Below are 27,932 nucleotides of genomic sequence, written 5' to 3'. Positions count from 1 at the left end.
TATATGGATCAATGTACAAAATTCCTTACAAGCAAATCTACCAGCCATAATACTTGGGATTCTGGCAAAAAAAAACGATTTACTTTTCCACAGTTTATTAGAATATAATTTCCATGAGATAAATAAATAAATTGCAGCATCGACTTAAGCTTTCACTAAAAATATATTACTAACTATTACTCGTACGTTAGCCCACTGTAAAAAAAATTAATGTCTCACAATGTAGGTATCTACAGAACTCGATTGGGAAAGGGGAATACTTCAAATCGGCTAAAAAGATGGAACATTACTACAATACCAAGTGCATTTATTATGACTCTCAGCAGGTTAATCAAAGTCATGAAAAAAATATTATTACAACAAATAATTGAATTATGACATTGAGCAAATGATTTAAACAACGTAATGCACACGGCACCGTGGGAAGGATTAAAAATGAAGAGGGCAAGGGAAGGAACGCAATCACAAAAATAATAGTTTGAAAACTTTATTGCCAACTAAATTTCCATTAGGATCCAAGCGTTAGAGTTTAGCAACAAAATTTCCAATATATCACACTAGTTTCCTACGATTGCACGGCGTAGATCAGTGCTAGGAAAATTTAGTACACTTTTTGCATAACACATCCTTGTTTTTAGAGTAACTCTTGCGACTTGCACCAGTCAAGCCAGCACTCCATTTTCAAATTAAATTAAAGTTTACGACAAATTGAAAATAAAAACGGCAATTACACCAAAACAATCTTATAATACAAAATAAAAACTCTGCTAAGAATATACAGAACAATAAAATTATCCTTGAAAACCACAGCGTTAATGTATTCTGCAAGCAATGAGTTTATTACCACTGGAAGAAATAGAAAATTACCTACAATTTCGCTAAAATTCAAGAAATTACTTTTCTTGTAGGTACAGAGGAGGATCTTGTATTGTCTTAACGAGGGGCTTTTATGACATTTGTGATAATTATACATAGGGTAGTTTTTTCTTGCGGTAGTGAAGGGATTGCAGATGAGACGACAACAATGAAGATGGAATTTAATTTATGATCTCCTTTCCCCATTTAAACCACTTTGCAAATCTGAGTTTCCAAGATCCCTTCACTAATATTTGAAAAAAAAAACTCGCCCAAATAAGTATAATGTAATAATTTGATATATTTTTGTAATCTGTGACATTTTCTCGAATTTGCAACTGAACGATTCACGAAAGGTATACTGAAACTGAACGTTAAACAGCAATTCTGAACAATTAAAGCCATGTCTCCATTTAAAATGTGGTGATTTACCCGAAACAGTTAATTAATTCTTACACTGAATACTTGTGTCTGCCTAGTTTCCCAACATTGGCGATGATTCTTTTAAGTCACCTTAAGCAAATGTAGTTTTGTCTGCGTCAATTGAATTGAAACAATCAAAACTTCACTTGTTTAAATTTTTCTTAAAAAAAATCGAGTGCTGGGCAACTGGCCATTATTAACTTAAATCTAAGGAATCTGTCATGTTTGACGCTTACTCTCTCTATCGTTCACCAGCACAGATTTGCTGCAGATAAGCTGTTTCAAAAAGAACCATTCGACTTACCTCTCTCCTCCAATGACCTATCCGTAGTCAAATCTGACAGACCTATGTAACTCTGATGAATAATGGGACACGGTCACAATATAGCAATATTTCGGTATTACAACGTTGTGACTTACCTATTGATTATTTTCGTTTAAGTTATAATAATAATTTTTATCGTTAGTGATCTGAATTAAGTGCACCTTATTCCTAAAAGTAACTAAGCTCTGTAAGCACATTAAACGGGGTGGGAACCCCGCAATAAATAGGGAGAAGTATCAGCAATATTTTTGGTATTACGGTTGGATTAAATGTCTGGTGTTTCTGGGGGAACGGGCTGGAGGCCTGCTGCAAGACAGACATTTGACAGATAAGGTTTAATCTGAAAACAAAAATATATATGAATAAATGAATATATATATATATAATGTAGATGTATATATACTTGTGTGTGTGCATATACAGGGTGTTCCTGAAAAGTCTATACAGCGATCTACCAGGTAAAGCATAGCTCAAAATAAGTCAATTTAACTAAATTTGTCTTTGTCCAAAAGTTGATAATGACCAAAAGAGCGGGTGCCAAAGATGAAAAAATAATTCAATTTTTTTTTTAATACGTTTTCTACTATTTTCAACTAATTTCATGCAATTTTATATTTGGGAATTTCTTGGAACAAGAAACCAAATGTATCGATAATTTCGGTGAATCTTTTAGAAGGCGTCACAAGTGGCTATTTCAATACATTTAAGTTGCTTAAGCTATTTTGTACTACGGTGTCTATGACATTAAGTTTCAGAGAATGTATTCCCACTTGTTCTACTTAAAAAAATCTCTAATATCTCTAAAACCAAATGTTCTCGACAAAAGGCATTTAAAGTTGTAAATGCATAAAACGTATCAAGTCGTAATCACAGTTGCTATTTATGTGGATTGTCTTAAATGTCACTTATAATTTTCTAAATTTCAAAATAGGTTTTTTCTTTTTTGTGCGAGTCCTTTATACAGGGTGTCCCATTTAAATCTGTGATTGAAGATTACTCAAAAACAGTACGTTGTATGAAAGAGTCACAAATAAAAGTTGTCTCGTAAAGAGGGGAACATGATATGAAGATAAAGACTTAGCCAAAACGTCTTTTTAAGGTCATTTCAAAGGTAATTTTTTTCAAATAGTCCTTGTAGACCTTCAGAAAACGAAATTTTTTTTATATTAGACGTCTTGCTACAGTTATCCTCGATTTTTGTCAATTTTTTTAGATAGTCGAAATTATAGCATTTTCTTTCTAAAATAGTTTTGTAAAGCATATTCTGTTTTGGACGGCATTCAACAGTGATTAAAAATTTCCAAGAAAACGTTGAAAACAAAAAAAAAACACAATCACTCCCGAATTGCAAAACATGAAGGCACTCAAATAACAGTTTTCTTGCAGCTGTTGCCTTCGATCACCAAGTAACTGTAAGTTTTAATTCGTAAGTCAAATTGATGTTGATTCAGAAATATCAAAGACAAGTGTCTAAAGAATTTTGAAGGTGAATAAATACCTTACTACATATATTTACATTAGGAACTCCATGAAACTGATTTTGAAAACCGAGTCAATTTTTGTAAATGGAAAAGGCAGCAATTAAAGCAAAATAAAAATGTCTTTTTCAACGTTTTGTTTTCGGACGAATCCACATTCTCAAGCCAAGGTGCAGTGAATCGTTATAATCTGCACTTTTGAAGTGCTGTAAACCCACAAGGGCTTCGAAAGGTTAAACATCAAAGACCATGGTCAGTGAATATATGGTGCGGTATTTTGGTAAAAACTTAATTGGATCTTTCTTCATTGAAGGAAACTTGAATGGAGAAATGTACCGCAATTTTTTGCGTAATAATATTCCGAAAGTGTTAGGAAACGTTACACTTGCGATTAGAAGGGTGATGTGCTATCAACATGACAACTGTCCAGCCCATTATTCTAGAATTTCTCGTGAGGTTCTAAATGAAATCTACCCAGATCGATGGATTCAACGGGATGGTCCAGTGAACTGGCCTCCTAAATAGCCACATTTGACCTTACAAGATTCTTTCCTCTAGGTTCTTTTAAACGACAAAGTTTATATAGAAGTACCAACAACCGCAGACGACACGAAAAGGAAAATTGAAAATGTGCATCAATTGATAAACGGGGAAGTGTTGCGCAGAGTGAACAGTCCTTTACAAATAAGTGGTAAAAAGTGTTTGGAGCAGGACGGATATTCTTTTAAACATTTGCTTACATAAGTTTCGCAAGTCAAGATTTTAAGTTAATTTGTAAAATTTAAAAAAAACATTTTTTTTAATAGAATTTTTTTTTAATTAGAATTATTATACGTTTTAAATAGAATATACATTGCAAAACTATTGTAGAAAAAAATTCAATAATTTTGACTACCTCAAAAATTGGACAAAAATCAAAGATAATTCTGCAGTAAAACGTCTAATAAAAAAATTGATAAAAAAAATACAAGTTTATGGTAAAGTTGCTGTTACAAAAACCATTGCTTTCAAAGAATGGGATGACCTGAAATTTGCAAAATCGCATTTGTCATGGACTACGGAAAAATGAGATACCGTCCATTGGAGAGACGAGAACAAGTTTCACTTGTTTGGTTCTGATGGTAAAGTTTATGTGAGACGCCCAGTGTGACAAAGGTTCAATATTAAATTCCAAATTCCTACTGTGAAACACGGTGGGTGATGGTAGTATAATAGTCTAGGGTTGTTTTTCTCGATGCAATACTGGCCATTGGTTTTGGCAGAAGAAAAAATGAATTCGTTATCAATTTCGGCAGATCTTAGAGAATATTTTACCATTTGCTGAAGAAGAGATGCTGCTTCGTTGGATCTTTCAACAGGATAACGATCGGAAGCACCACATCAAAAATTATAAAAGACTGGTTTTTGACGAAAAATATGAACGTAGTTGGGTGGTCCTCCCAGTCTCCCGATTTCAATGCTATTGAGTATTTGTGGGAAATATCGGATCGACAAATTTGATTAAAAACAAAACAGAACTTCCTCAAACTATCCAGGAAGAATGGCGGAAAATTCCCGTGGATATTTTACAGACTCTTGTCGATTCTATGTCTAGGAGATGTCAAGCCGTTATAAAGGCCACAGGCTTTGTCACAAAATATTGAATTACCGTAAGTATTTAATATTTTTTTATGAAATAGAAATAATATTCTATACTTTTTCCCAGAAAATTTTGTTTTTATCATTAAAAAAGTTATAACAGTTATCCATTTAGAAAAGTATTTTTTGTTAATTGATTACCTAATCATATATTCCATACTTTTTTCCACCACTGTATATGGAGGTGTTAGTAAATTAAGTTTCGTAAATCTAACCAATAATCAAGAATAGTATTTTGAACAAAAAAAATTCTATATAACAAAAGTCGTAAATAGAATAATTTCCTAGAAAAACAAAAAAAAGCTTTTGAAAATTAGCAATGTCGCGTCGTTTTCATTTAACTTTGATAACTGCCTAAGTAGCCATATAAACTAGATACGCATTTCTACACGTTTTTCTTTGATTTCGATATCTGTTTATACTGATCTAACATTTTTTCGATTCAGTCGCAAAGTTAACTTGGACGACCCTTTTAAGGGTAATGTGTTCAGGGTTTAGTACGACGTTACCGCTTAAGTTGCTTTATCAGTCATTAATTAAGTGTTAGAGGGGTTTTACCAATGTTATTATTAAATAATTTTAACTTTTTTTGTTGCATGTCAAAAAATCAACATGGGTCAGGTGCGTTTTTCAATATTTTATTAAAATTTTAAACTTATTATAGCTTTTAATGTACTAACTTTAACATTTTTTTAAACTACAGTGAACCCTCTCATAAACGGACACCGTCAGGACTGTCAAAATATGTCCGGCTAATAGAATTGTCCGCTTATGGGAATTTGTAAACAAAAACAAAACCTATTTCATTTAAACGTACTTACCAAAACATAATATAGTTATTAATACTATATTCCATAATTTCGGGAGATAAATTAAACAAATCCGTGTACAAATTTAACCATGCTACCATGAAACAATTTAATAACGTACTTCGGTGAGTTTTCGTTTGAATGTTGGTATCTTGGAAATGTAATTCTAAATCAGATAACACTTCCATTACTATTGCATCTCTTTTATTTTTTGCAAATTCTTGTAACTGACCAAACAAATAGCTTGTTGATGACTTTACAGAGTTGTTTCATGTGATATGACGAGTGATATATGATTTTGAATCAGTCATCCGAAATGTGCATAGTTTCTCATAGTGTTACAGAATCGGCAGTAAAGGCTTCATCATCAAATTTTGACATTAAGTTGGTGACAAAATTAATAAAGTCATAAAAATAGGCAAAGGAAGATCATCTCTTACTAAATCATCTCCGTTTTCTATTTTCGCATTTTCTTTTGTGATTCCAGCTTTCTGGAAGCAATTTTTTATTGTCTATTCTGTTATCTCCTGCCATGAAGTTTTTAAATAATAAATAACATCCAGCATATTTATAATTTTAGTAAGACCTTAAATATTACCAACAAATTTTATTTTCAATAACAATTTTTTAATTATATTGATTTAATGATTTATTTTGATTTATTTATTGATTATATTAATTATATTGATTTATAAAAACCTTTGAAATTTTTGATAATGGCCTGATCTTGAGGTCGAACTACTGATGTGCAATTTGGTGGTAAAAAAATTAGTCGAATTTTTGCTAGTTAAATGTCTTTAGAATGAGAACATGCATTGTCTAAAAATAGCACCATTTTTCTTCTTTCTGCTCCCATTCTTCTATCAAAATCTCTTAACCATTTTTCCATTATAGCAGATGTCATCCAAGCTTTTCTATTATTTGTCCACACAACAGACCAGTTATTCACATTAATATTCTTGAAAGCTCTGAAATTTTTTGACTTACCGATTACCAATAATCTATCCTTCTCTCCATCCATATTAACATATGATATATTAACATAATGCAGAATAGTGAGCCTTTCTTTAGATAGCTTTCCACCGGTGCGCTTCTCTCGTTTAAAAGTATTTCTTGATGAATAATCCTTTATCAACGACTTAATCTTATTTAAAAAAAATTTCACGTTGCCCCAATTTAAGAGATTTGAATTAATTTTATATTGTCCGTTCAAGGGGGCCTCATTTATATAAGATTCTGTATAACCAGATTCTGGATTGTCAAAAAGTGTCCGGTCAAACAGAGGTATTTGCCAAAAGACATTTCACTGTTTTCATTTTAGACCTCTGCGGTAAGAAACTTTTTTGTTTGAAATGATGTTCTTAACCATTGGTTAAATTTAAAAAAGTAATTTCCCTAACACCTTGTGTAGTGACTGTTAGTTCTTTCTTGAAATTTGTTTGAACTTCGTAACACACAGTTGTATAAGATAATTTTTGTTTTAATACCCAATAATTTTTCCCAATTTTTTTCTCGTCTTTTCTATCTCCTTGCAAAAATTTTTTTCGCTCTTTTTTGGAAGCACCAAAGAGTATTTTACGATTACCTTTAGTAAATATTATATTCTTACCTTTGCCGCCCACAATAATCGACCTCCTTTTGTTCGCGTCTTCGACAGGGTTACTGCCTTGCGGCCGTATCGCCGCCCCTCCACCACCACCTGAAATGATCGAGTGATGTTGCCCCGACCGGATAGGTTTGGCAATGGTAGCGGCAGGACCGCGACGCGCCAGGTTCTTCTGACGCACTGCTTCCTTGATGCGATCCACTTCGTATTGGTATCTAACGTAAAAGAAAAAAAAAACGACATATGAATATATGGCAAAAATTCATTGCACATAGATCTTTTAATAATGGTAATCACTCTGCTTATCGTTTATTTACCTCTTTCTATCTCTCATTGCGCCCTCTTTGGCGTCTTTAAGAGCAGTTTCCAACGCCTTAACTCGCTCCATAGTCACCCTCAACCTTTTCTCCAGTTTCGGCAATTCGCATCGCAAATCAGCGTTATCCCTCACTAATTGCTTATGCACCTTCGTTAACTGATCCAAATTGTTTTCCAGGAAGGAAATCTTCTGTTTCTGAGCTAGTGAGCCTCCATCCTCCTCATTGTCTTCATTGGACATATTTTTTTTCATGCGTGTCTAACACATGAGAATGAATTGAAAATGAAACAGAGTAGTGCTGTGAGATGTCTTACCTGCAAATCTTGTACGAACAGTTTCCTCAAGTTGTGTAGCGTCTGCAGCTCTTTGGAGACAGTGTCTTCCAGGCCCTTGAGGTCTTTTCGGGTCTGTTCGCGGCGTTCGTTCGCGGTTCTAAGAAGAGAAGAGAGGGCGTTGATGAGCGGTCGGTTCGCCACTCCACCCGACGGGCGGCGAACGGACGAGTGGGAGCGCAGCCACACCACACGGCAGGAAAATCAGAGTTTGGTTAGGGCACGTAACTTTTATTTTTGAGGAGTGTCAGCAATAAAACCCGACTATTCAGTGTAATTTTGTGAAAATTGTGATTGCCAAATTGCTGCGATAAATTCATTACGATTTGGATATATTATGATATGCGCGCGACCAAAAATATTACTGATACTTTTGTGCTATATCTACTAATTACAACTACGTAACATATTTTCTTTGTTTTTTGATATTATACTTTTAAGGCAACAATTCTTTTTATCTAAATCAAATATTACTAATATCACAAGTACGCTTATATTTTATTGTTATAGCACTCAATAAATTGGTTAGTACCATCAGTCTATGATATATCAGATTTTTATGAAATAGAGGAGTCAGAGGTTAACAACTATACTTATTGGATTTAATCTATATACTTATGCACTTAAAAAAAACACCAGGAAAATTACCCTTATGAAAATCGCTCTGTATGCAGGTGCATATTCTGTGATCCACATGAGTAAAAAAAACAAAAAAGGAAACTGCTTCGTCAGCAGTTTAAAAAGAGAGGGTAATTGAATATGATTCATTCTACTTTTCCCACCAAATTTCAAATTGATCTAATTTTGGAAAAAGTAAATTGCAACGATCGAGCAATTTGAATTATTTTCTATAAAAAAATAGTCATAAGATGGTTTGACACATAATTATTTTTCCAAGAGACCTACAAACATAAACAATAGATCGGTATATAATGTGTCAAATTGCAATATGTAGAACGCTTGTTATAATGCAGTTTGTGTTTGGCTATATGCAGTTTCTTCATATATCTCTATATGTTCGTAGATTTCCTCTCGAAAATGGCTATGTGCCAAAGTGGATTGATATGTATGGATACAAATTGACCAGAAGCTCTTTAAATTAGTTTATTCAAGACAAATGAATCGAGCTTCAAAATTCTCAAAAGATAATCAACTTTCTTGATCACTAGGAGAACAATAACTTGCGTTGGTACTAACCAATATAAATCTTTAGCACGCCTGTGCCTTAAAAACCAACCAAAACTTTAATAGATAAAATAAATGCCTCAAAAATATGCTCTTTGACATATTTTCTTCAATTCTAACACAAGTCGTAACTATTTACAATATTTCACAATTCTACTATTTTTATATTTTTTACAATCATAAATAAAAATCGGTTTAATGCAATGAAAACCTCAAATGTTCAAATAGTTAAGTTAAACAAAACATATAAGGCGTCGCTATTCCAGCGTTGAATAATGAAATGAAGTCAAAAATTAAAAGTTGTTGCAAGTGTAAAGCGTACCCCGTTTTCTGCGGAATGCTCGATAATTAAATGTGGAAAAAATATATTGAAAGAAGGTATAAGCGATAGTTTGGAATTTTAGGTAGCTATAATATGAAGTGATTCTTAATTACTAGCGACAAATTGGCGTAACTTAAACCAGAAAGTTTGAAAAATATATGAGTAGTCAAATTTCCGCCGTACATTTGCGTAGCCAATTTAATATTGATAGTTACTAGTAGCTTAATGAAAATGTCAAATATCTAATAACAGAATACTCGCAAAAATCAATAAATACTTTTGAAAAAATTATAGTATGGGAAGCATTAAACCGGCTTTTATGCTTAAAATTCTAAACTTGCACAAATAAATTCACTATAGACAATCGAATGTGTCAATTGCACAGCACTGCAGTGACAATAATGCAGTAATCACTGTTTAATCTATCGACTTTCTTCCAATAAACGTACATAACAGGGTGGGTCAGTTGGAGGAACAAAAAACGAAAAAATTTAACCAAACGACGGCGCTGCTCGTGTGATGTGACAACGCGGCAAAATACAAATAAACACATAAAATTTAAATAAAACAAACTTATTAAGCAGTTGGTTTCTACTGGAATAAAATCACAGAACATTTCTTTTGAATTTAGTCAAAAATGGGGGGACGTAGTACCATCAAGTATTATTCATATATTCATTACTCAACGTGTTGACTTTGACTCACATTTCAAACATACGATCGCAAAGCAGACTTGCTCGTAAGTTTCCATTTTGTACTTTTATTACTTATTTCGTATTCTTTATATCTATTTATGGGTAATAGTGAAAATTTCCAAAAACCACGTTTTAGTTGCTAAAAATGTTTCTGTTATTTTTCTCGTGTCATAAACGACAAATATAATAAAAATTAAGTATAGGGTGTCTCATCAAAACGGTAAGTCCCTTGATTCGTTTTCATATTAAAGTAAAATATGTGTAATAACTTTTTCGTCTGTACACAAATTTCGATATTTTTTTAGATAGTCGTTACAAAGTGGTCGAAACTTCGCGCCTCACGTCTTGCGTACCGAAATTGAAAACTTAAAAATATAGCTTCTCTATAAAACATTTTTGCAACAAACGTCCGACTTTGAATTGTAACGATGCGAAAAAAACAAAAAGCAATTTTTAACTTGCTAACACGAATATGCCATATTTTCAGGCACTCATTTGGTCAAAAATATTAATATACGCGCGCACGCAACAACACACACACACAACAGTAAATCATTGTATTCGCAATCAATGCGTCGATTACACATGTCGCTTAACTGCAGTACCTGATAATAAGGTACTGTGGACACTTCTGCGTAACCAACAGCAACGTTAAAGAAACTATAAGATGTAAATGGAAAGAGTGAATATGAAAAATCGACGAAGTGCACGCGATTTTGTCGTCTTCAAGTTGCGATTCGCATTTTGTAACATGATTTCTCGAATCCTTTTCGTCTTTCGAACTTCTGATCTTTTTACAAGGCAAAATTTGCAAATTTTTCAAGTCTTTGTTCAACTTTGTAGCATTAATTTCATTTTTATACGGGACAAAGTCCTCCCAACCTTTTAGAAAAGCTCTTTTGTAAGGCGAACTTTTCGAACTGTTTTCAGGGGAATTATTTCGAGTATTGGAAAAAATTGTTTTAGATTTGTTATTATTTGATACTGACATGAGTTCCTGTAATTTGTGCGATTTCTCCGCTTCTTCCGTTTTGACTTTTTCGTAGTCCGTCTGAAGCTGCTGCTGGGCGACAGCCAATTTTTGGTTGGAACTAAAAATGTAAATGAAAACATATTTAGATATAATTATAAACCTCATACTTATAGATGAAGTTAATTAAAATGTTATGAAACTCTTGATATACTTAGTAAAAACAAATGTTGACTGACTGAAAGCTTAAATTATTGCTAAGTCCTTTATACTTTCTTGTATTTCGATACGCAACTACATAGAATGTAAAATACTAACATAGTAATAAAAAAAACTTACTCTTTGATGTCGTTGATTAGCTGCTGTTTTTCGGCAATTTCGTCTCGTAGGGACGCCACTTGTTGCTGGTGCGCTACTCGTAATTGGTCCATTTGCTGTTCGAGCGCCATACGCAAGTCTGCTGCCTCCTTCTTTTCACTTTCACTAGCGGAAGATACCTGCGGGAAAAACATTAACACAGTTAAAAAAGTTGGTTAAAAATTTCACTATATATTTACCTGTTCGGCTGCTTTCAATTTTGCGCACTCTTCCCTAAGGGCGTCCACACTTTCCTCTAACATTCGCTTCTTGTTTTCGGCCTCTCTCATGGATTCTTGCAAGCTTTTCATTCGAGCTTCGTGTTGAGAAATTAACAGCCTAAATAAAAGAAAATTTCTCAAATTTCCTGAGTTCGCATAAAATTAAAAGCGTGCGACGGTACAGGGGAATCGCAGTATTGACAAGTCGCCGTGAAAGGTAAAGAAAAACATGTTCTTTAAACATTATCGCACTGATATGGGATATGTTCAGATCTAGAAAAATAACAATATATTATAGGAAAATCATTATTTTGATCAAGATGTTAAATTAATTAATTAAATTTGGTTTTGTATCAATAAATATGAACAACATAGGGATCATTACTCTTTCATTTCAACTGAAAATTATAATATCTCATATGTCAAATAAGCAGTTACATTTCCGAGGCAAATGAGAAGTAGTCTTGATTTAAACATACGTTGCAATTTTCCATAAAATGCCATTTTAACTTACCGACATTCAGCTAATTCCTTTTCGTATTCGGTTACTTTCTTATTACTGTCCTGTTCTTTGTTTTCGATGTCTTGCAATCTTTGCGTAAGGCTGGTTACTTCGCCCTTCATTCTCGAAATATACAGTCTGGCAACGGTGAATTCCTCTTCCAGTTTCGCTGAATCGTTGGATATTTTCAGTTCAGTGCCTTCGCTACCAAGAGAGGTACCTAAGAACAAAAAAAAAGGTTTCGTAGAATCACAACATTCAATACAAACTTCCTAATATTTAATAAAAAAGGACTATTTAACCATGAGAAAAATAGACGTAAGTACACATTGAACAATACAGTCATAATCATTAGACACATTAAAACGGAAACATTTCGCTTACCAATTTCGCCCAACTCCTTCAAAAGATTACTAAGCATTTCAGCAATTCGCTTCTTCTGGTGGCTGTTCATGTCTTTCAACTGTTGCAGCTCGCTAGAGGTAGTATTGAGACTGGTTTGCTTTTGCGTCAGTTCTTCAGATAGTGACTCCATTTCTTTGTTTTTGGCGTCGACTTCCTGCAAAATTATTTCTTTTTCAAGGATTTCTCATATTCGATTAACTTTTTCATGGACACCTTGCCCCCTTGTGTTATCTTCGCAGTTAGAAGTCTTTCCATCAAGACATTTTGAGAACCCTGTTTATCATCAATTCAATCACCTCTCTTACCTGGGACTTTTGGTCGTAATTGACAGCCAACTCTTCAAGAGCTTGCAGTACTTCTTTAACTTCTTCTTTGGCGCTCTCATTTTCCTGCTGTATTCGGTTCATTTCGCTTTGCAGCGCTTCATAATCTCTACGCGTGCTGGCGATCAGTTCGTCTTGCTCCAACATTTGTTCTTTCAGTTTCTCCACATACTGACTCTGCTGATTTATCTCCTCGTCTTTTTCGTCCAGTTGTTGGTACAATCTCTCTCTAAGGTGTAATTATTATTAAATGGGTGAACGAGAAGGACAGTTATCATACCGCTCCAACTCCAACTTTTGTCTCTCCTCTAGGCCCAACGTAGAACCAATCATTAGTGCGGGTGTTGCCGGCATAGGTCCCGAAGGCGGCTCCACGACACTCTCTTCCATGCCTGCTTAAGAAATCATAGCTGTTACAGATAACGAAACCTTCATTCGTTATATATAAAGTAGAATTCTTAACATATTGTACAGCTCACACGTCGTGTCTAACAGGTGCCACTTTTCGCGCTTGTTACTTACGTACGTTAATTCATGCACCATCATTCGTGGCGATAAAAGCATCAATGTATGTATATCGATATATCGACCTTAGAAACATTTTCACAAGAAGGCTTACCAGAAGAGGGCGTGATGGCCTCATTGATATCGTTCAGATTAACCTGCTCGTCGGGTTTGACGGTTTCACCGGAACGCCATCTGTTGAGTTCCGCCTCTAATACCTCGACCTTGCCCTTGAGACGTGCGACCTTCTCTTTTTCTTTCTCGTAGCGCCTCTTCCATTCTTCTGCTGTCAGTTCTTCATTGACAGTCACAACGTTCTTGACAGTCTTCGCTCTTTTTCCGAATTCCAAAGTGGACTTTGTTTCGGACTCGTTGAAACTGGCCGGGGAACAGCATATTACAATGGTCGTTCTAGCATTGCCTGAAAATAAAAATAAGCTGGCCCTATTTCAAGCTTCCAAAGTTGTTAAATGCGAAAGTCACCTCCAAGGGATTCCTGAAGGATTCGCGTTAATTTGGAATCTCGGTATGGTATATGAGTCTTATTGCCATCAGCCAATGCACTTATGACGTTTCCAAGGGCCGATAGGGATTTGTTGATGTTTTTGGCTTCATCCAGGACGGTACCTGAAAAGGAATTAATTTTGATAATGGCGGCCAAGCGCTAGACTTACAATACATTATATCTTAAACTATACTGGAATCAATTGAAGGCATACGGCAATAGCGCCTTAAAAGAATTCTTTCACCATTAAATAAGCAGCAGATGATGTTGTCCATCGTCCGGCTTTAAGAGTAAATTTGTTACATCGATGTCTTTTTGTCAAACTTAGTACTATACCATTAGCTAATAGGGATTGAAAATCGAAAAAAGGACTATGAGGGCATTTAACCATTAAGAGGCAATGATGCTGTAACCAAATCGAACACCATCACATCATAATCAATCCCTTCAGAGTTGATAGTGTAAGTATATCGTTCTGCAACGATTTCTTAAACGTTTTCTATTTTTGTAACAAATTTAATGTAGAGTGAAAGCGCTAGTCAATCATTACTGGAATAACTAAATAAACAAATAAATTTCCATTTCCATCTTTAAAAAGGGCCACCGGCTAGTAACTTTAGCTTTTGAGAGACAGATCCATAAAATGAATATAAGCTAAACATAAAACCCGACTCGCAAGTGTGGTAATAACCAGTTATAAATAATTATAATAATGTTGTTATTGAGGACTCATTCGTATCGTCACAAGATTTTTAACAAACATTAACCACCCATTTTTATAATGTTGGCAAACAGGTAATTGAGGAGATTCAACTTGCTCGCTAAGATTAGTTCTAATTTTGACCTTTAGGTAGCGGAAAATTTTCATATTAACATTTTGCGGCCTGTTTGATAAAATTATTGAGACTTTAAATGAACTTGCTATCACATACCGGCGACTTTAAAAGATTATTGTGTGTCTATATTTTCATAACTTGCTTCATTACTTAATTGCCGACACTTACCTTCAGCTCCTGTTTTTGATACTTTTTCCGATCCCGCCAGATCCACAAGGTACAATTTTCCAGATAGTTTCTTTTGGTTTTCTAAGTTCTCTTGTTTAACGTTAATAAGAAATACCGAATGTGACCTCGACGAATGCTCATTCATATCTAACGAGAAGAAAAGATGTTACTTCCTGATATTAGTTCCAAATTTTAACTTACTTGTTACAGCTATGTGCCTATTTGACTTTCCCTCCTCTATGGATTCGAATACTTCTTCAGGGCTTGAGACGAACCGTTCTGTAGCCCCTTTGACGTATGGAACTCTATTCTTGTCTTCATGGACGCTAAGGTTTACTTTGGAAACTGAAAGTTGGATGTGAGTATAGTTGATATAGTTCGGAATTACGGAACTCACCGTCTAGGAGATCTCTTATCTTGTCCATATATATTTCAAAATAGGAAACTTTAATATGAAATTCTAAATTTTCTTCCATGGCGTAAATATGGTTAAAGATGTCATTTACAATTCGAGGTATAATACCTTGTTTATGTGGATCACCTGGAAATGGAAGAAAGTCATAATAATTAAAATAAACCTAAAAAATTTGTCATTTGGTTATTGAATAGAACGTGCATCTTTTATCAAGATTCCTTACATTTTATATCACTCTAACTAATAGCTTTATTCAACTTAAATCAAGAAGATCTTATTTAAATGATTCGACGTACAACGAAACAATTTTAACCAAAGTTGATCAATTAAAAAAAAATTAAAAATCAGTATTGACCTTAATAGAAGATATGCAAAAGTCTACGTTCGTGCGAGTCTTTTAATTTTAAAAATAAAAATTTACATTTTCCCGCAAACAAATCAATACTTTACGTGTATTTTGGCAATTACTAACGACTTCGTCAACCATTGAAGTTTTGTACCAAGAGAACACTGAATTTGAATTATTATTATAAACTACTTGATACAGATACAACATTCATACGGGCAATGGTTTTCAGTTAATATCGATTAGATACCCACCTATGACACCTTCCATTGTGTGAGTTTTTCCCGACGAGGTTTGACCATATGCAAAAATGGTTCCATTATACCCCGCCAGGACATCAGAGACGATACTTTTGGCTGCCTCATTGTAGACCTTTTCTTGGGTGGCATTAGGTTTAAAAACTTTATCGAACAAGTAGACTTTTCCCTGAAATTAGCAAAACAAACGTAGAGAAATTCAGGAGAGAGCTACTTAACTAAACAACTTCAAAGTCAATATAGGCAAGACGAATATTATTGACCGTGAACAATATCTTTGCACGTGAAACGTAATCGAGTAAATAAGTTGTTAGTAATGTTGGGTTAATGTTTGACGTGAATATTAGTACATGGAACTATTTTATGGTTTGCTTTAGAACAAATCAAATAGAGGCACATTAAGAAACATATTTAATTGGTGTAATTATTATGTATAATATCAGTTATGTATCAAAAGGTACTTAATAAAAATGGTAATAATTACATACTATTTAAGTACTTAAGTGATGGTAAAATGAAATATTGCAGTTAGCGCGCAATTGCTTCCTCAAACTAGTTTCACATAGAAAAGTTTTAGCCTGGATTTTCTCAGAGTTAAAAATGAACCTTTTTGAGCGTTCAACCAGCACTCGTACATAACTTTATGATTGGCGCAATTAAATTACACACGTCATGGACGCTTATAAATACAAAAATGTGAACGCTGAGACATTGTGTGTGAGATAGAGACCGAAAATAGACGGGACGGTCAAGGACAGCCCGCCTGGCGGCGCGATTTTCCTTATTGATCCGGGAAACGACATAGGAAAACTGGGGGAAGAAGGGAGAAAGCATAGTTTCCCAACAGTTGGAGCCGAACTCCGTAAACAGACTTCTTAATGATTAAAACATAGAAACAGGCGACTACACCTAATGTTATTTTACTGAAGCAATCCAATATTAATTTTTTCTAATAACGATGCTTAAACTCATTATAGAAGACTAGGTAAATCCAGCAAAATTGAACAGTGCTACTGTATTAGGAATTCAATGCAGTAATATCCGTTATAAAAAAAAAACGAAGTAAATGCAAGCACAGCCACTTTTGCCAACTGCTATTATTGTCTTTAACAGGATGGTAGGAAGCTCTTATGAAATCCACTTTCAATAATTAATTCTAAAGGACACTACAATAGAGAATGTACAATAGTGATTCATACGTGTAACAACCACGCGACAATTTGCTATAGTTCATTTTAATTAACTAAGGCCTGTCTTCATAAATCCTACGTTGTATCTCTTTAACAGTTGTAAATTAAACCTGATAAAGTACGAATACCTGATAAGCTACGGAATTCATTCAAGTGCGTTTCTCAGGAACCATTTAAATAATACGACTCAGAAACATCAAGGTGGGGCTTCAGCATGATGCTATAAATTTCAATTCATCATAATTGTTCACACCTTTGTGAACTGTCCTTGCAAAAACTCTTTGCAATATGACCCACTTATCTTAGGATAAGAGGTGTTGTTGAGTGTAGTAGAATTATTTAAAATCATTTGGTTAAACTTTCCTCGCCGCAATTGGATTTTTATGGGTCTACTTCCACCTTAGTGATGATAGATATATCTCAATATTATAAAGCCACTAAGATGGAGGCAAGAACGGTAGGACTGAGCGAAAAAATCATATTGGAGAAAGCATAATATATTATATCCTTGGGTGAATCGAGGGATTTCATTTTCAATGGTTCGTTAATTGCAAAACGCTCAAGACCGCAAGGCGCGTATTCTTTCAATTTTAATTCTGAGTTGATATTTTTCATATGGGGCTGCCAGTAAAGAAATTCCATTTCTATGGATCTGGGCATATAGTATAATGTTGATAATATACATATGTATAAGGAGTTCTTAAACGATGTATGGCACTTTTGACCTACAGCGGGGCCCAAATATAATAGGATTTAGGGTTTCCTTAGAATCTATTAGAAATAAAATTAATATTCATTTATATATATGTGATATTTTATGAAGAAAGTGATACTAGGGTGTTTATTGATTCGCCTAATGTGAGTGTGAAAATACATGTTGTCTCACAAAGATAGTGCTATAACCTGGCCTTAGGTATAAGGACAATGTTACGAACACTTGTTAGTGTCTTATCACATTTTAGAAATGGACTTAGCTTGTAATAGTTAAATAGATTATCGGTGATAAAAGATGAATAGGGCCTGTTTATAATCTCGCCAAAAACATATGGAAGTGTGAAGGGAGTGATTCAGGGATGCGAGCAAGGGAAGAATGTGGAGGTCTGGGTGCCGGTTCTGGTGAAAAAGAACAGGCGCACCCAGGGTGACTCGGATACATTGTGTGGAGGGGCATTCGACCCCCGATCTTAGGGAAGTAAAGAAGTACCGCTAAGACTTGTGCTTTATTCCACCCTCCTTCATTACCCTTAAAAACAATTTTCTGACATATACATATATGGTTCGAGATTGCATGAAAAATATTGAATGAATCTACATTAGAAAAATTATTCATTTACTGTGATTTATGTTGGAGCTTCAATGATCACTTCAGTTCATAATCATATTGACAGTTTTTCAATCAAATATTATAAACCACATTTTCTACATTCTCAATGTATGCATTTCCGAACATTCGCAAACATGTCTTGCTATCAGCCATTTATTATCGTGCAATTCATAATCACTCTGTCCACGGAAATGCAAATTAAACAGCAGTTTCAAATTGTTCAATATAAGTAGGTAATGCGTACCTGATAACGATTTGTGTGCTTGTGGAATATTTGGTTAAGTGAGTTTATTGACATGTGGGTGATTGGGGAATCCTATGGACATATGTACAGTCAACAACAAAAGTGAGTACACACCCCAGAGATCAAAATAAAAACGTATTTAACAAAAACTAAATAACGGGGAAGAATTTATAAACATTAAATATAAGCACTTGTACAGTTACACAAAAACATGGTAATAATCGTAACTACATGCATGGACTACATATAGAATTCTAGATTAATATTTTGCAACAGAGCTTTAAAGTCAGTATGCAGTATTACTAATCGGCATGATACACTGCATCTCCTTAGCATTGATTATGTTAATTAATATTTTTCTGGCCCACCATGGGCATTGAGGACAGCTCTTAATCGTTTAGGCATAGAATGAATTAAATTTTGTGTAACAGTTGGGCGAAATTATATCCCATGCTTCAAATAATGCGGTGCTGAGGGAAATTGTGCTTGTAATTTGCGAATCATGTACGTTTCCGTGCAAAATTTACCAAAGATTATCAATTGGATCGAGATCTGGGGTGGGGTATGAAGGTGTTTCGGTGTCATATAAACAGCCATTCCCTAACCATATGGGCAGTATGTTTGGGGTCGTTATCTTGTTAAAATAGTCATGACCTATGTAAACCTAATTTAACAACACTGGGCTTTACATTGGCTTTTAGGATGTTCAAATATACTGTTTTATCCATTACTCTATCAATAAAAATCAATTGCTCCATCCAAGAAGCGGCTGTTGCGCCCCAAGCCATTACGAAACCATACTCGTGTTTAATGGTGCTTAAAAGATTTTTGAGATCCAACTCAGAATTATTCGTTCTCCATATTTTGACCTCTTTTTCTGATCAAATATCTCAAATATGCTTTCGTTCGTAAAAACAATTTTGTTCCAAATTCCAGTGGCTGATAACTAGTTTTTGCAAACTCTACTCTGAAGGCGCGATTTTTAGCACTAATAGCTGGCTTTTTACGGGTTATGTAACTATGAAAACCTTGCGAGTTGAGTGCTCGTCGAGCAGTACTAACATTTATAGAGGGCCCCTTCTGTTCTGACCGCGGACTAATTGCGGCTAATTGCAACGCACTGGTTTTATGATCTTTTTTAATTGTTCTTGTTATGTTATATATACCAACAGGTGTTCATTTCCGTGGACATCCAGAACAAGATTTATTGCACACACTACTGTCAACTTTATATTTATTATAAATTGTCTTTATGATTCTGTAATGTTTTTTTCACTATATTTTCAATTTGTCGAAAAGATTTACTCTCTTGGCGCAAATTTACAATGAGTTTACGTAGGTCTTCTGATATTTCTGTTTTTTTTTTATTAGTTTCGTTGTATTTTTTCATATCGCTACCAATTAGATACAATATTAACAGCGAAACAATTCACAAATTATACGAATTACCTCTTCACGACAGATTCCTTAGCTTAACTGATCTCTATTACCCAGACTGTGTACTCACTGTTGTACCGTATTTTATGCAGCCCCGTGACTCTCCAAACCTTACCTTGTTGTCGGTTATTTGTAACTATCTTTTTATATGTGCGATTGTCACATTAACATACATTCTACTGTATTCATACATTTTACTTAGTTTTAAAATATTTTTCACTACCGGAAAAGTTTCACAACTTTTATATATGTACTCACTTTTAACGTCGACTGTATGTTCTTATTAAAAATTCATCAATACATTGAAAGTGGACACGCAAAGAATAGAAACCATTTTCACCATCTTCAAATTTTAGATAATTTATTAAAATATTCCTGTACTATACTACGTGTTCTAGAAAATGTTTGTGCCTCCATATTTATTTATTCAAACAATATTTTAAAAAAATATACGTCCATTTCTCAATTGTTATCGACTTTGAAGGGTCAGTTTTTAGTCCATATTTGAAGTATTTGACACATCGGGGTAAACTCGGGAACGGTTATTTCTTATTGAGACCATGCTCACAGGTATTTTAAATTTTCAAAATGATCACTTTCAGCATCTTCAACGAAGGATGAACTGTGAATAACAAAGGTATAGAGTAGCGCCTTTTATGAGGATTTATGGTATAATTGTCTCACGCCTAATTGATTTGTTTCAATCCTCCATTAGACATATCTATTCTACTATTCTCGTAATATTAACTCGGATTAATCATTTTGCAAATTGCCTGCCTGAATTGAGGAAATAGTAAAGAAAAAAACTATTAAAGTATCCATTCAATCCTCTCAATTATCCTGCTTCAAATCGTCTGAAACTGACTTAACAACTGTACAGGGTTTCGTCGATCTAATCTGAAAGGAAATACAACGGAATAATTATGTAGCAAAGAAAGACTGCTAATCTGAAATGTGTCTAACCTGCTTGAATAGGTTATTAATTAAACCTCCGTATCTAGATTTTTGAGTGCCGTGTATCCCGAGGTCAACACTCGGTCTTTGCTTCTACACTATTTTGTACTTATCGTTTTAGGTCACGTAGTGCTGCCTTTGTTATGTCTACCTTCAAATGATTTTATCATTGTATACCGGTACTGCGAATTTAGGTAATCCTTCTTCTGCTAGTCTGATCTTTCTCTATTAAAATAAATAATGTGCCTGACTCATGTTTATGTTTTAGTTTCCTTCACACCTTAAGACACGAGACATTTTCTGAATAAAATAGTTTGTGACGTGTATCGTGAAATTAAAGTTCCTCGTTAATTTTTGAACATCGGATTACAGGAAATTAAATTATAATCTGTTATTAACCTTTAAAACCCCCACGTAATGTAATTCTGGCTTGAAAAGCAGATTGTTCGTTCGAAATCTAAAAGCTTTCAAAAAGTACCAGCAGTTCTGGAAATATAAAAAAATCAGTGACTTTCCACGAGTTTATAGTTAGTCATGATTTGTTAAAACGGGTTTGGGAGGTGTTAAAACACTTATGGTTCTCGTATTCTCTTATCTCCGCCTATTTAATTAGATACCCGCATAGACACAAATATTAAATGAAAAGAAATATTATTTTTAAATGAAGCTCTGTTTTTATTGGCACAACATTAATGCTAAGTAGTATTATAATCAACATTCAACCAAGAGAACAAGTCGCAAATTTATCAATGGTTGAAATTTTAATATATGCACTCAAACAAAATTGAGAATTCAACACTTGTTTGTTGTAAGTTATGACCTTTCCTCGTTTTTCGAAAACGACACAATTCATGTTAACTTCATCGAAAAGTTGTCCATCATTAAGATTTATGTGGGTCAAATGCAGGCGCTCAGTTTCGCTGTTTTTCATCGCATCCAATTTTTGCAACCAATAATAAAGTAGGAGTATACATGGGAGGCCAAAATGTATGTCAAACCAATTTTAATTGAGGTCTTCAGCTACTCATTAATTTGCATCATTCATGGCATCTCTGATGTTACTGGTTAACTCATACTCATACTGTAAACGTACGTGATGTACATAGATCAGATAACTTCGCAGATCATTTCTTTCGATGTTAACTGTTTTATAACTGAATTAAGAATAAAATGCATGTGCAACTTTTTCGTTAACCCGACGATAGTCTAGCAATATCCGTGTGTTCTACATTATTTTTGGTCGTTATGCATGCCGAAAGTATTTTGCTTCGGTAGAACCGTCGATAGAGGAATAAGCTTTACTGCTACCGCGTGGAGGTTTGGTTCAGTTGACAAAGAAAGTGGTTAGAATTATTGTGTTGAAGGAAGAACCAGAAGAATATAATTTTACTTGATTTCACAGCTCTAATAACCGATAATGATAAACCAAAAAGGAAAAAAAAATGTTTCCTATAGGTTTCTAATACAGTGTAGGTAATTACAGTGTTCATTTATCGATTATACCGCATGTCTTAAAAAAATTCAATCTAGTTGACCATGAAACTATTTGAGCACGAACCCGTATGTCTTTGATATGTTCTGCATAATCTCAAACATAAATAAACCAACCTAACCTCACTTAAAAATACAACTCTGTTTACTTGCATTATTAGTTGGTTTCTATTAAAAATAATCTTTTCTAAGGTTCCATAGACGTGTATGTTGTTTAGTTCAAGTTTTCTGAGTGTAAAAAATGGTGTTTCCATTCGAACAAAAAGCCTTTTTGGTGAGCCTTATTTTCGGAATGGTGAATTCATAAAGGGCGAATGGACCTATAAAGTTTATCCTTGTCTTCAAGAGTTTCGTGAAAAATTTCTCCATAGTACATTGCCAGAATTGCAATTTCGCGATACTTTGAGGTGCGAGGTTTGTCCGGAAAGTTCGAATAAAAGTGAAACAAAAAATTTATTTTACATTTAAACAGGTAATTGAATTTGGCCCCCTTCAAAAAAATCTCCATGTGACACAATTCATTTGCCCCATCTTCGTTTCCACTGCTGGAAAGCTTTTCGGAAGTCGTCTGCTTTGAGGTTTTTCAACTCCCTTGTCGTGTCAGCTTTTATGGCCTTCATATCACTCAAATGCCGCACCCAAAGCACCATCTTGCTTTTAGGAAATAGAAAAAAGTCACACGGTGCCAAATCTGGTGAGCAAGGGGGATGTTCCACCGTGGTAATGGAATTTGGGGTCAAAAACTCACGCACGACTAGGGAAGTGTGTGCAGGGGCATTGTAGTGATGGAGAGTCCACCACCTTGAACCAAATTCAATCAAATCCGAATCACGCGAACTTTGAGGCATCTGAGGATATCAATGTAGAAATTTTCATTAACAGACTAGTTTAGAGGGACGAATTCTCGGTGAATGATTCCCTAAGAATCGAAAAAAACCATCAACATTGTTTTGACCTACGACTTTGATTTCCTTGACTTTTTCGCCCTTGGATCCCCGGCTTGTTCCCATCCCTTGCTTTGGGACTTAAGTTCAACATGAAATTTGTAAAACCAAGACTTATCTCCGGTAATTACCCTACTGAGAAAGTCACCACCCTCTTCAGCTTCCATCCAAACTTCACAGCATGCCACCCTACGTGCTTTTTGTTCTGAAGACAAAAGTTTTCCAGCAGTGGAAACGAAGATAGCGCAAGTGTATTGTGTTTCAGGGAGGTCATTTTGAAGGAGATAAAATTGAATTAACTGATTAAATGTAAAATAAATTTTTGCTTCACTTTTATATGAACTTTCTGGACAAAATTCATACGTCATTAAATTGTTTCGTGAAACTGGCAGTGTTCAAAGAAAATTGGGAAGTGGTAGACTAACTAACGAACCCCAGAACTTGTTGAAAATGAGAGGCGAGTAATGAAAGACAATCCCAGAACATTTTTAAGACAATTTTCTCAACAACTGTATGTATCGCGTAGCATTTATCATTTAATTGTTGGAAAAATCTAAGATTGTATCAATACAAGGTGAGTGTTTCAGGAATTGCAAGTTATGGACTATGAAGAGATTGATATATTAAAATTAGTTTAATTAAACAATACACGATGAACTTTTGGATTTAACGTTTTTTACTAATGAGGTATGGTTTAATTTATGTGAATGTGAATGGATCATGTGAATTCACAAAATTTGAGAATCTGGAGTGCAGATAATCCCCATGTATTTACGGAGACATCTTTACATCATCAAAAAATTAAAATATGGGTTTTTATCTCATGAAGATGCTTAGTAGGAACTATTTTATTTGATGACACCATCACAGCTGACCCATATCAGAACATGCTGAGCGAATTCATTAGCCAATTTCACTTTGATAAACTGTGGTCAGACACTTTTAACAGGATGGAACAACGGTCCATACAACTAGGACAACTCTCAATTATCTTAGAAAATACTACCAAGGTAGGATAATAAGCTCACAGACGGACTGCATCTATTCACCATCATTTCCGGATTTAATCGTACTCGACTATTTCTTGTTTCCGACGTTACAAAATGCAATTTTTAAAACTCCGATATGCACAACTGAGAACCTTAAGGACAGAATTGGACGAGAATATGAAAGTGTTTCTCCAAAGACCCTCATTAAATATTTGATAATATAAAACATAAGAGTTAATTTGTGTTTGGATAATAATGGACACCATTTTGAGTATTTGTTGTAAATTGTGTAATTAAATATATTATTTTTTTGTGCATTATTATTTTATATAATTTATATTTAATAAATTATGAAAATTATTAAATATAAATTATATACAATGTTTGGGAAAGTTGATATCAAACTGAAGCAGATGAAAGCAAAGACAAAAAGAGTAAAGAAAGTTCTCATAAACATTGATTCTACAGAACACCATTATAGAAACATGGCCTTTAAAGGGGTTCAATGATTTGAATATTTTTTTAAATATTTTTCTTGTTGATTAAGATAATGAAATGAAAATTTTAAGTCATAATTCCATAATAAAAGTTTTTAATTATCTTAAGTTTCATTAAAATCGATTGTAAATTAGGGTAGTTTTACAAGTACTATCAACAGAAATATTATGAATTTTATTTATAAAATGTCAGATATAATAATTTTTTTAAACATATTCTTATAGTAATCATAATGATTGAGACTTTCACATTCTATCATTAAAATTTTTCAAATTTCTAATCTAAAGTTCAAAATAAAAATTTATTTTCTTTACCCTTTTACTTTTTTATGTTAATTAGTAAAGTTGTAAGTATGTCTGTAGGTCCCTTTTAGCCTGTAGACTATATCTATTACAGAAAGTGATCTTACAGATGTGCTAGAATTATCTCTCACCACTTGTCTCATATTTTCAACAAATTCTGGGGTTTGTTTAGTTGGTTTACCACTTTTTAATTTTCTTTGAATACTGCCACTTTCACAAAACAATTTTACAACATAATTTAAAGTGACATGAACTTGCAATTTGGGTAAATTTTTCACAAAACTTGAAGATAAGATTGAGTTTTATAGCTCCATTTCAAATTTATGAACTTGCCATTTTAAAAATAAGATTCAATCATAAAAGCTTTTTGTTCGAGTATAAACACAATTTTTTGCACTAAGAAAACTTTAAATAAAACCTAAATAACACACAAGTTGGTAAGGATTTGGAAAAGAGTATTTTTCATTAAAACCAACTACTAATACAGGTAAATAGAGTTGTACTTTTAAGTGAGGTTAGGTTGGTTCATTTATGTTTGATATTACACAGAACATATCAAAGCATGCAGGTTCACGCTAAAATAATTCCATGGTTTGCTAGATTGGAATTTTTTTTTAAATATATGGTATTACGTGGCACATGAATCTCCTCTGTATTCTAGAACCCAAACAAAAAGTAGTGGTAGAGTTAATCCCTTTTTATTTTAAGTGTATTAAAAATTCAAAAAACAAAATAAGAGGAGTAAGATTAGGTAGTACTACTTGCTTGCAAGAAAGTAGGTACTCTTTGATTTAGTTACGTTTTCATGATCTGAGAAGGTATCTGATTCTCTATTGACTAGAGTTATATATGTTATTATATGTGCATTTTATAATGAATACCTTCAGGGTAAAGAACAGATCAAATTTTCTTAATGTTTTATTTATTAGTCCTTACATGTATTTAGATCTCTCATCTATCAATATATCTAATTGATGAAGATAATTAAAAAGTTGCTCTCAGAGTTAAAGATTTTTATATAAAATTCATATACATATGTATGTACACATACAAAGTATAACATATCATCATAGATATATTTTATGGAGAAATAATACTTCGCAAAATAGTAAAAAAATGCTAATAGATTCATGGTAGAAGGTACAGTATTTTCAATATACAAGGTGTCAAAGTTTCACACCTTTTCTCATATTTTGTGAGAACATTTTCAAGAGCTTTTGTAAATATGTTCTTTTTTAAATTTATTTCAATTTTAAGAAATTTCATTGAATATTTCAAATTGCTTTAAATCATTAATAACTGAACCAGATGATTTTTTTTTCGTTACTTTCTTTACATTCTTAATTTGCACTGATATATATTTTTGGAAATCCTATGAAAATGGTGAAAGATCTGAAAATATTACAAGAGACTAGAAAGTTAAAGAATCGAAGACATTTTAATTTAGTAGCAGAATCAACAAGGATGTTCCAAAAACAAGATATAAAGCCTAAAATAGTATATGACCAGAACAAACATTACACCCTGTACATGGCTAACTGAATTTTTTAAATTTTGTTCTAGAGGGTCTTAAGGGAAGCAGGTATAAAAAATTTAACTCACGACCTATGTGAGAAAAACAAAAAATATGAGCAAAAAATGTGAAACTTTACCATCTAGTATATTGGAAATGGGGCATTTTGACCATAGATCTATTAGTATTTTATTACTATTTAGCAGCATATTATCACTCCCTGAAATATCCCCATAATGATATGTCACATCCTGCATAGTGACAAAGGTTTATTTTGTTAAATATACTGTAAATTTCATCATTTTATAGAGAAATAAACTTAGTCACAGCAGGTATTTTCTAACAATTAAATTATTGTGCTATGTTTGTTCCTGTCACATGTAGGATCATGAGAATCCATCATTAACACGGTAAAAATTGTAAAAAATAGCAATCTAAAAATCAACTTTGGTGATTAATCTTATTAGCAGATGAGCGGTGGTGCGAGACCGCTCCAACTCCACTCTCACATCATGACGTAAAGCAAATATAGTCAATTCATAAAAACTGCTAATAAACAGAAGGATTTCCATTATTTTAAAACTTTCTAAATGCAAATACGGAATAAATCTATAAGGCCTTTCGGAAAACGCACTTTAATAATTTTCGAGTAATAGCAGTTGATCGATAAAAAAATCGGCTGACCTTTCGAGACAGCAGACCTGCAGCTTCATAACAACTGACTATATAATGAATGACAAAACCGAGAAAACTGCCAGAAGGGTGGTGTTCCCTCCGGAAGGAAAATCTAGTAGAAGTACTTACAGCAATGGAAATACAATTTTCTTCGCCACCTGAGGGGAACTTCACGACAAATTTCGACCCTGCCTTCTCTTCGGAGTCGTTCAAGGGCCGAAAACGACACACGACTTTTATACTATCCTCGGCCGGTATTTCGCGTTCCGCGGACATTTTCCTCACAGCACAAAATAAATATAAATTAAAATATTACAATTACAATACTAAATGGGTACACATTTGTGTTAAAAAGTATCTCTACTTTTCCAAGAAACTAACGTTTCGTCTACATCGAACAGGCAGCCATTTTGCTTGTGTTCTTTTCATTTTCCTCATGGTCGCTTTTCTTTCGTTTCGGCTACAGAGTTGCCAAGTTGTCAAACCGAATAAAACAATGAGAGCATAATTTCTTTGTGACGTCAAGAGGAGCCATGGTGTCAATTGCTTGCTTCTTTTAAACTGTAAATTTGCCT

At 33.7% G+C, this 27,932-nt stretch overlaps 1 protein-coding gene and 1 long non-coding RNA gene across 3 annotated transcripts; both read right to left on the bottom strand.

Moving 5' to 3' along the window:
• Positions 1 to 78: 78 nt before the first annotated feature.
• Positions 79 to 27,785, bottom strand: Khc (kinesin heavy chain). Of its 2 annotated transcripts, none has more exons than XM_066290124.1 (18): positions 27,487 to 27,785; positions 15,794 to 15,965; positions 15,176 to 15,319; positions 14,980 to 15,123; positions 14,779 to 14,925; positions 13,753 to 13,896; positions 13,385 to 13,690; positions 13,046 to 13,160; positions 12,748 to 12,994; positions 12,422 to 12,596; positions 12,050 to 12,257; positions 11,515 to 11,653; positions 11,297 to 11,454; positions 10,977 to 11,078; positions 7,768 to 7,885; positions 7,452 to 7,711; positions 7,138 to 7,349; positions 79 to 1,943 (listed from the first exon to the last, which is right to left on the bottom strand). In XM_066290124.1, the coding sequence occupies exons 1-18, from the start codon at positions 27,631 to 27,633 to the stop codon at positions 1,939 to 1,941; spliced, it is 2,943 nt and encodes a 980-aa protein (XP_066146221.1). In that variant the 5' UTR covers positions 27,634 to 27,785; the 3' UTR covers positions 79 to 1,938. The 2 variants fall into 2 exon arrangements, with proteins under 2 accessions (XP_066146221.1, XP_066146222.1); XM_066290125.1 differs by having other exon boundaries at positions 13,046 to 13,157.
• LOC136343274 (uncharacterized) lies at positions 20,083 to 21,102 on the bottom strand. The gene is made up of 3 exons (XR_010732764.1): positions 20,955 to 21,102; positions 20,676 to 20,888; positions 20,083 to 20,613 (listed from the first exon to the last, which is right to left on the bottom strand). It is a non-coding gene; the product is annotated as an uncharacterized lncRNA (long non-coding RNA).
• Positions 27,786 to 27,932: the final 147 nt, after the last annotated feature.

This window comes from Euwallacea fornicatus, chromosome 14, assembly GCF_040115645.1.
Source record: "Euwallacea fornicatus isolate EFF26 chromosome 14, ASM4011564v1, whole genome shotgun sequence".
Lineage (NCBI taxonomy): Eukaryota > Metazoa > Arthropoda > Insecta > Coleoptera > Curculionidae > Euwallacea > Euwallacea fornicatus.
Note: the sequence above shows the minus strand (reverse complement) of the source record. Positions and strands in the feature narration are given on the sequence as shown.